Here is a 10955-nt window from a genome sequence, read left to right on the forward strand (position 1 = left end):
TTCAGTAAAGAAAAGCTTGGAAGGACTCCAGAAGTCCTAATCCATAACATAAATAGTCTTCTAAGAATCCTGAAAAATCTACAACCAGGAGAGGATAAAATAGATCAATGGGAGTTTCTAAGAATTAAATCCCTATGCACACCCAAAAACTTCTCCAACAGGTTCAAAAAGGAAGCCACAGACTGGGAAAAAATATTCCAGGCTGGGTTTAGAAAGGGTCATGGTACTTTGGATATTGTAGCTAATGTTAGATGGATCTTAGCTGAAAGGAGGGAATACCAGAGGAATGTCTATCTGTGTTTCATTGATTATGCAAAGGCGTTTGACTGTGTGGATCATAACAAACTGTGGCTGACTCTAAGAAGAATAGGAATCCCAGAACACTTGATCGTGCTTATGCGAAATCTACACTTGGACCAAGAGGCAGTCGTCAGAATAGAGCAAGGGAACACTGCCTGCTTCAAAATTGGGAAGGGAATACGCCAGGGATGTGTCCTGTCTCCATAACTTTTCAACCTGTATGCAGAACAGATTATCCGGGAGGCTGGGCTCTATGAGGAGAAGTATGGCATCAGGATTGGTGGATGATCTATCAACAATCTGCATTATGCAGATGAAACAACCCTGCTTGCTGAAACTGAGGAGGACCTGAAGCATTTGCTGCAGAGGGTCAAGGACTGCAGCCTTCAATATGAATTAAGGCTCAATATCAGGAAGACAAAGATTCTCACCACTGCTGTTAGGGACATCTCCAAAGTACTGAAGTACAATGGTGTCTCTCTGGAGACTAAGACGTGTCTGATACAGGCCATGGTAATCACTGCATCAGAGAGCTGCACAATGACTCAGGAGGATAGAAGGAGAACTGATGCCTTTGAGCTGTGGTGCTGGAGAAGAGTACTGAGAGTACCATGGACTGCTAGGAAAATAAACAGATTCATCCTAGAGAGGGTTAAATCAGGCTGCTCCTTGGAGGCAAGGATTCTGAGGCTTTGTCTGACATATTTTGGACATGCTGTAAGGAGGGACAGGTCCTTGGAGAGGGACATCATACTTGGGAGTATGGAGGGACAGCGCAGGAGGGGAAGACCCTCTATGAGGTGGATTCATTCAGTGACTGGGGTAATCAGGGTGGGTTGGCACAGGATAGAGCAGGGTTTAGGGCTGTTGTACATAGGGTCGCTATGAGTCGCAAGTGACTTGATGGCACATAAGAACAACAACAACAACAATCACATGTCAGATAAGGGACCTATATGTAGAATTTATAAAATACTTGAGCACTACAACAAGATAAAAGTAAACAACCCAACTGAAAAATGGGCACAGGATATGAACAAACCCTTCACCAAAGATGACGTTCAGATGGCAAATAAGCACATGAAGAAATGTTCAAAATCCCTAGCTCTAAGAGAGATGCTAATCAAAACAACTATGAGATATCATCTCACCTCAATAACAATGTAAAAATTTAACAGAACAGCAAACATAAAATGCCTGCGAGGTTGTGGAGAAACTGGAACCGTTATTCACTGTTCATAGGAGTCTGAAATGGTGCAACCACTACAGAAGGCAGTATGGTGCTTTCTCAAAAGGTTGCAAATAAAAAGAAAAGTGAATTGGTGGGGAGGGGTGGACAGGGAAAAAGTTGCAACAATGAATGAATAAAAATCCAAAGTCTCTGTAAATTTTCATTAAAATCAATTAAAAAGAATTTTTAAAAGTAAAAAAAAATGAAGTCCCTTGGCTCTCAAAAAAAAAAAGTTGCAAATAGAAATAGCATTTGACCAGCAACTCCACTACTAGGAATATACCTCAAAGATACCATAACCTTCACCCAAGCAGATATATGCACACACGTTTATTGCAGCTTTGTTCACAATAGCAAAGAGTTGGAAACAACCCAAGTGCCCCTCAACAAATGAATGGATAGAGAAGATCTGTTATATTCACACAATGGAATACTATGCTGCATTGAAAAACAAAGAACTTATGAAATATTATACAAAATGGGTGACCCTGGAGGGCATTATGCTGAGTGAAATATCTCAGTCACAAAAGGACAAATAGTGCGTAGTGCCACTGTTTAAAAATGGGACTGGAACAGGGGTTGGGGGGAGACTGAGAAAGATGGGATAAATTATGTATACTGCGTTGAAACAAATGAAGGAGAGAACTGTTTAAAGGGGATATGTGATTAGGTATTATTGTCATGACAAGAGTCCAGAACAAAGGCTGCATAGTGGAGTGGACTTGGGGGAGGGATTGTATAACAATGAGAGACTTTCTCTTTTACTTTTCAAAGAGAAGAGCTGTTGGGGAATGTTGGGGAGGAAAAGAAGGCCGCTGGCCAGGACAGATCACCTAGTTCTGGATAAGTGCAAGCCTCCCAAAGGCCTTTAATATGGTATAGAGAAAGCTCTCCTGTGTTTGGCTGTACCCGCTTGAGAAAGCTCACCACGTGGGAAGATGGCTGCCACATCTGTTGAGCTGGGGGTAGTCTGCAGGAGGCTGAGGTTCTCCTAATCTCTCTGCATATCGCACATCTGCAAGCCCACTCTATCCTGTCTTCCTGTTTACTTGAGCTGCAGCCCCTTTAAAATTTAGCTGGATCGACTCTCTGATTGGCTCCCAGAGTGGGAGTGGTGTGTCTCAGTTGTGCTTACCCCCATCAGGATGTGGCTGTTCGCTGCCTGCTAGTGAGCGGACAGCGACAAAGAGTGAACAGGAGGGAGGGGTGTACAGGGGGAAAAGTAAAACAATGAATGAATTGAAATTCAAATTCTCTGTAAACTTTCATTAAAATTAATAATAATTTAAGAAATTAATAAAAAGTCATTACACAGCATGTAGAACCCTGGAGGACATTGTTTTGAATAAAATATCTCAGTCACAAAAGGACAAATAGTTCATAACACTACTATTCTAAGATAGGACATGGCGGGGGGTTGGGGAAAAAATGGGAAAAGAGTGGGTAGATAATTAACACTGCAGTAGTGCAGATGAGGGAATCAACTGTCCGAAAGGAATATATGATTAGGCATTATATGTATGACAACAATCTGGAACCAAGGTAATGGTTGCATTATATAATGGGTGCATTATAGGGTGGGGAGAAAATAAACAATGATGAATAATTTTTTAAAAAAGAGGAAAAAAATTTAAGGTATTTTAGCGTAAAACAACCTTGCACGCTGCCCACCAACAATAGCTATTGACTGAGCTGATTTTGAAACGCTATAGCCTACAGCAAATTCGCAGAAACCTTGTAGCTGGTAATTCTGAGTTTCACCCACCTGCTAGCAAAAAAAAAAAAAAAAAAGGATTAACATCTTTTTTGTGTGTGTGTGAGAAAAATTTATATTTAGAATTAGCCAGCTGGACTCAGTTTAGATGATCCCAATTTTGTTGGTAACATCCAAAGCATCATAGTGAGGAACAAGTCGAACATAGAGGCCTCTCCATCAGGCTTAATCAAAGCGTTGACCTAAGCCAACTCAATATCATAGAGCTTCTTTACAGCTTTTTTAATTTGGTGCTTGTTGGCCTTTTCATCCACAATGAACATAAGTGTGTTGTTATCTTCTATCTTCTTCATGGCCGACTCAGTGGTCAGGGGAAATTTGATGATGGCATAGTGGTCAAGCTTGTTTCTTCTGGGGGCATTCTTGGTGATTCTTGGGCTGTCTTAGGCATCTTAGGCTGCTGGAAGGTGGATGATTTATTTTTGTGTGTGTAGGTGTGGATGCCTTTCAGTACTGCCTTCTTGGTCTTTAATGTCTTTGCTTTTTTTTTTCAGATTATAAATCTTTTATTAGGTTAAAGACTGTGTTTCTTGAAAGAAGGATGTGAGGTGAACAACTTGACTACTAAAAGATTAGAGGTGAGCTAAAAAGTCAATTTCTTTGCTTCTTAAAAGCAAGGTGGCCCCTAATAACAAAGTCTGTGGTTTGCTTCATTTATGCTTCCATGTCCTATCAACTGAACTAGGTAGCTTCATCTGATTCTGTTTCTTTTCTAACACCTATTGTGCATTTCCCCTTTCTGTGTTATGTGAGTATTCTAGTATAAGATAAGATGAAGACATGAGGTTGCCACTCATATTAAAAGGTCTTTTATCTAAGAAGTAAAAAAACCCAAATGTATAGACCCCCCCCTTTTTAAAAATCACTTTGATGTAAGTGGGTATTCAAATAAATTCTGCAAATGTAACCTTCAGGAGTTTTTGGTTTAGCAGGACTGCTGGCTGATTCTCCCTGTCTTTATCTTTTTCTTTCTCTACAGCATGTCAGAATAAACTACCTTATCTTGACTTTCAGTAACTTGAATGGTTACTGGATTCCCCCCCGCCCCTGTACAACAATGTAATAGTTCATAATAATAAAGAGATGGTATTTGGCAATCTGCACCAAAACATTATTGTCATTATTGTATTATGTTAAGTATGCTTGAGGTTATCTGGAAGTTTCTTTAATGTTTTTATGCATAGAAAGATATACTATATACTAAGAAAAACATTTGACTGACATTAGATATGAACCATACCTCACTGTTCAGATTAATGTACAGAATCAATTTAAAGACAGACTTTGGAGTGAATTAATTCATAATCTGATAACTGTATATTCTTTATACCAAAGAAAACAACTGCTGACAATATATGACATTTAAGCCTTGAAACATAGAAATGTTGAATAAAATATATACATTTTTTAGGAAGACATTACACTGTGTGAAATATCTCCATCACAAAAGGACAAATACTGCATAACACCACTGTTACAGCATGGCTGACATGGGAGGTTGGGGGGAGAATAGGGAAAGCGTGGGTAGATAACAAACACTGTATTGTAACAAACGAGGGAAAGAATTGTTTAAAAGGAATATATGACTAGGTATAATATGTAGACAGCAATCTGGACTAAGAAGTGCATTGCAAAGTGGACTGGGGTCTGGAGGAAGGGAGACAGAAGGAGGAAACTGTGCAACAATGAATGAAAGTTTAAAAAAAAAACAGCAAAGAGATCGAAGCAACCCAATTGCCAAAAAAACCAAATGGATAGAAAAATTGTGTTACATTCACATAATGAAATATTACACAGCATTGAAAAACAAGGAATTCATAAAACAATACACAACATGGGGGAGCCTGGAGGACATTATGCTGAATAAAATTTCTCCATTACAAAAGGACAAAAAAGTACATAACACTGCTATTATAAAATAGGACTGATGGGGCTGGGGGATAGGAGGAGTTTGGTGTTGAAGAGACAATAGGAAAAGAGAGGACAGATAATGAATACAGCAGCAGAACAGATGAGGGTAAGAACAGTCTTAAAAGAATATATGGTTAGGTATTATATGTATGACAGCAATTTAGAACAAGGGATGCACTGAGGGGTGGGCTTTGGGGGAAAGAGGGGAGGGAAGGGTAGAAAATGCAATAATGAATTAAAAAATTTCATGAACTGGGGGAGGGAGAATGGAGAAAAATGTGCAACAATGAATGAATGAATGAATGAAAATCCAACTTTTCTGTAAAATTTTGTTAAAATCATAATAAAATAAAGTATATTTTTTAAAGAAAATAAATACACCATTTTTTACTGTGCTCTACTGATAGGGAGCTTGATAGCTTGGTGGTAAGGAATAACAGTAAGGTATGTGGTTTGAATCTACCAGCTGCTCAAGAGAAGAATTGGCAACCTTCTCTTGTGCAATTCACTGGACGGACAATTGTGAACTGGTTCCAACTTGATGGCACATAAAAAAACACATTGTACTGAACAGGTTTGGATGTACACTAACATAGGATGTAAAATGACCAGGAACAGGAAACACTTAAGAAGATCAGGCTTTAATGTAATAGCATGAGGCTATCTTGGGCCCCCAGAATCTAGAGAGTAAAGTTACACTGAAATCATTTAAACATAAAAATTTTTAAAACAGTATTATACATGTGAAATAGGTACCAACTATAGCCTGAGTTGGGAGTTTAGATTCCTGATTGACAATTGCCAATCACATGGTAGGTCTGACCCAATATTATAGTTACAAATGCTTTGTGACCAAAATCCAGATTCATCAACTCAAAATGTTGAACAAAACATTTAACTGACCTTCTTTTATGGGAAGGGAACTCTGGTGGCCTAGTGAACAGGGAGTTTCCTTGCTAACCCAAAGGCCATGCCTCTCTGGCTGTTCAAATCCACCAGCAGGTCTGTGGGAGAAAGATGAGAAATCTCCTCCCATTACTATTTACAACCTCAGAAACCCAGTGGAGCGTCACCGTGAGTCAGAACCAACTTGACTCCAGTGAGCTTTCTTTTAAGAGAAAACTGAGGGGGGTAAAAACACAACACAAAAAAAACCCAGCCGGCTTTTAACAAGAATACTCTCTTTAAAAAAAATTTTTTTTTATTTTACCTCATATTAAGTCTTATTTTATTGTTGCTGCTGTTGTGTGCCATCAGGTTGGAACCAACCCACAGCTGACCTTCCAACGGGTTTCCAAAGATAGAATACTGTATGGGAGGAGACTGTCCATCTTTCTTCCATGGAGAAGCTAGTGGATTCAAAACATGTACCTTTGGGTTGGCAGCACAAGCACTTAGATATGTATAAGTGTTCTAAAACGTCATTAACTACGATTTTCCCTAATTGCTCTTGTTGTAGTAATGTGCTGTCAAGTCAGAACCAACTCATCCATGACCCCCTAGCAGGATTTTAAAGGCTATAATTTGGGTTAGCAGCATAATTCCTTACCCACTAGGCCACCACAGCTCCAGTAAACATGGATTCATTATTACAAAAATAATGAATGAGAAAGGGTACAACCCTGACATGTTCCTTTCCTAATTTTAAACCAGGTAGTGTTCTCTTCTTGCTGTGTTCTCACAACAGTCTCTTGGCCTAACAACAGGCTTACAGGAGCACATTTAAGTGCTCTGGGATTCCCATTGTTCTCAATGTTACCTATAATTTGTAATAATCCACACAAATGCCTTTGCTTAATCAATAAAGCAAATATCGACATTTTTCTGGTATTCTTTGCTTTCAACAAGGAGACATATACTAACAGTAATACAGATTTGAGGCTCATCGAAATCCTTCTGAATAATAAACTCTTGACAGGAATTCCCTGTCTGTGTGCATTAGCTGTATTTTAAGACTTGTGTTTGTCTTGATATCCAGGCCTGAGAATCACCCAATCCAGGCCACAGTCACCTGTGTTACCACACAGTGCCTTATGATCTTCACTAAAGCACCCCTCTAGGCAATAAGGAAGTCCACTGAAGTGCTATTGGGCTGTGGGTGCTCCTCAAGTAATTCAGAGTCTATGAAATAAAAGAGACACTTCTCTAAACTACCTCTACTCTCAAGAGCTGTTGCCACCCTGTACTGCTGAATGGAGAACCTGGCACAACTAGGCCCTACCTGCTTCCTGCTTGTCCTTATGGCCTATCTGAAAAAGCTGTAACTGGTGTAAGATAGAAACTTGTCAGAAAAGGAAAATGCAAATATTTTCAACTAAAAAGACCAGCAGAAAATTGAAGACTGAATCCTGTCAAAGCTTAACAGTTTGTGAGACCCAGAAGAACAATGCAGCCCCGTTGAGTTCTAGCTCTCACAGTCTTCACACTGTCCTTGGAATGTTTTGGCTTAGAAAGATGATAGAACAATTCTGGTGATGTATTCTGATGATCAGAGATAAGATTTAACATCTTAAAATTCCTCTAGTTGAGGTAGTGGGGGGTAGCTGTGTCAGAGACAGCGAGGTTGGCAGGATAGAGGAGGGTTTAGGGCTGTCGTACATAGGGTTGCTATGAGTCAAGGTGACTTGATGGCACATAACAACAAACAACAAGGCTCTCTAAACTTCCATAAAATCTATTTCAGAAAATACATGCTGAAATTCTTTTCCATTCCATTATTACAACAAAAATGAAGTTCCATTAGTCATATCCTCATAAATATAATAGGAAAAATAGGATTTTAAAAATAAAAGAAAGTTTTACCTGTGACCCTTCAATTTCATGGTGGAAAGCTTCTGTGGTCTCTTTAACTAAAGCAGTTAATGCATCATATTCTGGTGATGAGCAATTTACTTCTTGTTCTATGTCTATATTAATTCCATCCATATATTGATTTTTGGCCAAAACGAGTTTTTGAGTTATCCAAGATTCTCTGAATGTAGGATCAATGATATCCTTTACAGACACATCTCCTATGGAAGAAATAAACAGCTTTTGTGCAAATGTGCTTTTTATAGTTAATGATATTTATTTTACAAATCCATCCTAAAGAGATCAAAATATCTAAAAAATATCTCATCATACTAATGTGTTAAGCTTCCCAAAGGGAGAGATAGTGAAATAATAAATAGTATTACTGAAGCTCTGTAATTTAACATGAACAGTTACTAAAAATCATTCAAAATTAGGATCAGAAAATGTAGACATCACTAGAAAGGAAAACAAAACTTATAGTAATTAGGCAAGAATCTAAAGTATATGAAAAAGAATCATCAGGATTGAAGAAAGACTCATCAAAACCAAAATTATACAGATGACACAACCTTGATTGTAGAAAGTGAAAAGGACTTGAAATATTTGCTGCAGAAAATCAAAGACTACAGAATTCAATATGGATATCTCAAGATCAAGATAACAAAAAAAAATTATAAACCGTGGAGTAACGGGCAAAATCATGATAGATGGAGTAAAAAACGAAGTTCTCAACTATTTCACCTTACTTGGATCCACAATCTATATCCATAGTAACAGCAGTTAAGAAATTAGAAGATGTCAAGCATCCCTCCAAAGTGCTAAAGAGCATCAGTGTCAGTCAGTGTCAGTTAAAAGACTAAGGTGCATCTGATTCACGCCACAGTATTTTCAACTGCTTCCTACAAATCTGAAAGTTGGACAATAAATAAAGATGCCAAAAGAAGAGCTGATGCCTTTGAATTGTGGAATTGTGATGTTGGAGAAGAATACTGGATATTCCATGAACTGTCAAAAGGACAAACAGGTCTTTCTTGGACAAAGTACCTCCAGAGTGCCCCTTACATGTAAAGATAGTGAAACTTCACCTCACATACTTTAGGCATTTTGTCAAGACAGGCCTTGGAAAAAGACATCCATTGGGAAGGCAGAGGGTCAGAGTAAGAGAGGAAAACCCTCAATAAGATAGATTGACCCAGTGACTCTAACAATGGACTTAAACAATGTTCACTTCTGTTGTTCATAGGGTCACTATGAGTTGTAGTTGACTAGCCCGCACATAACAATTTTGCTTAAAAACGTACATTGCTTTATGTAACACTTGAGAAGTATTTAATTCACATTTTTATATTAAATAATAGCGAAGTTTCATTTTAATGAGCACTGAGACATAGAGTCAAGTTGTTACCTGAAAAATGAGCAGTTTGAATCCACCTTTCACTCCTGGAGAAAGAGAAACCTTCTCTTCCCATAAATATAAACAGTCTCAGAAACCAAATGGACGGTCGCTATGAGTTGGAATCAACTTAACAATGGGACGTAGGTGGGGAGATTTCATTTATGATGCTTAAAAAACATAAAGTAGGGATTGTTTTTAAAGTTGTTTTAAAGTGTGGAAAAATACAGGTAACATTGCTATTGTGTATGTACCATCAGGTCAGAACCAACCCATAACTGTCCCTCCAGCGGGTTTTCAGAGGCAGTTAATTGCACAAAAGGAGATTTCCCATCTTTCCCCTGTAGAGCAGCTGGTGGATCCCATGTGCCTCTGGTTGGACAATACAACTCCTCACCACTAATTTATATAATATATATGTATGTATCTCCAGCAAATAACGTAGCTTACCTTTTAGCACTACTCTGGCTCCTTTTGAATGTGCATAGCACATAAGTTCTGAGTCATATTTTCCAAAAGTTGCCACTGTTGTAATCTGTGACCAATCATAAGACTTCCACGTTTTATGTCCAACATCAAACACAAACACCTGCCAAAATAATAGTAAGAAAAAGTTAAATCAACCAGTATATGGTTTTGAGCAAAATGTGAATGCCTAATTAGCACTTAAACCAAAAGTAATATCATGAAGATCATTCAAAAATCATTAACTGCCCCCCAAGGACCAGGCACTTAGAGTATATCGGCGAAGAAGACACACACCAAGTATCAAGTACATGCTGAATCACAGCAACTCCACATGACAGACAAAAACTTCCCCATAGGGATTTCTTGTCTATAATCATAAAGAGCTGTCCTAGTGGCAAGAAGCTATGTTGCAATCCCAAAGGCACACGGTTCAAATCCACCAGCTGTTCTGCGGGAAAAAGATGGGCAATCTCCTGTGCAATTAACTACCTCTGAAAACCCACCAGAGGGGGTCAGCTATGGGTCAGCTCAGACTCTGTGGTAGATAACAACTACAACAACAATCATAAAGGAAGAGGATCTACAGATCTTTCTCCTACTAAACCACTGCATGGGCTCCAATACCAACCCTTATGTTAGCAGGCAGCACTTAGCCTAACTCTTCCACCATTGGGGGGTCCTACTTTTATATATATAGGGAGAGAGTTCTGGTGGCCTAATGGTAAAGAGCTGTGCTGTGAACCCAAAAGCAGGTGGTTGGAATCCTCCAACAATTCTGGGGCGAAAGATGAGCAGTCTGCTGTGAGCCTCAGAATCCTTGCCTCCAAGGAGCAGCTCAGTTTGACCCTTTCCAAGATGAATCTGTTTGTTTTCCTAGCAGTCCATGGTACCCTCAATACTCTTCTCCAGTGCCACAGCTCAAAGGCATCAATTCTTCTTCTATCCTCCTTAGTCATTGTCCAACTCTCTGATGCATAACAGGTGATAGCAAAGACCATGGCCTGTATCAGACACACCTTAGTCTCCAGAGAGACACCGTTGCTCTTCAGCACTTTGGAGAGGTCTCTAACAGCAGACTTTCCCAT

The 10955-nt window shown here is 39.0% G+C and overlaps 1 protein-coding gene across 1 annotated transcript in view; it reads right to left on the reverse strand.

Moving 5' to 3' along the window:
• The window catches only part of CTBS (chitobiase, di-N-acetyl-), a 52852-nt gene that overhangs the window by 21039 nt on the left and 20858 nt on the right, over positions 1-10955 (reverse strand). The window contains exons 2-3 of the mRNA XM_006898359.1: positions 9853-9991; positions 8019-8227 (exon numbers count right to left, since the gene is read on the reverse strand). Coding sequence (XP_006898421.1) covers positions 8019-8227; positions 9853-9895 — 252 coding nt within the window. The 5' untranslated portion in view covers positions 9896-9991. The remainder of the gene's footprint in view (positions 1-8018; positions 8228-9852; positions 9992-10955) is intronic.

The sequence above is a fragment of the Elephantulus edwardii genome, unplaced genomic scaffold (genome assembly GCF_000299155.1).
Source record: "Elephantulus edwardii isolate Elephantulus edwardi_28Jun2011 unplaced genomic scaffold, EleEdw1.0 scaffold00227, whole genome shotgun sequence".
Taxonomy (NCBI): Eukaryota; Metazoa; Chordata; class Mammalia; order Macroscelidea; family Macroscelididae; genus Elephantulus; species Elephantulus edwardii.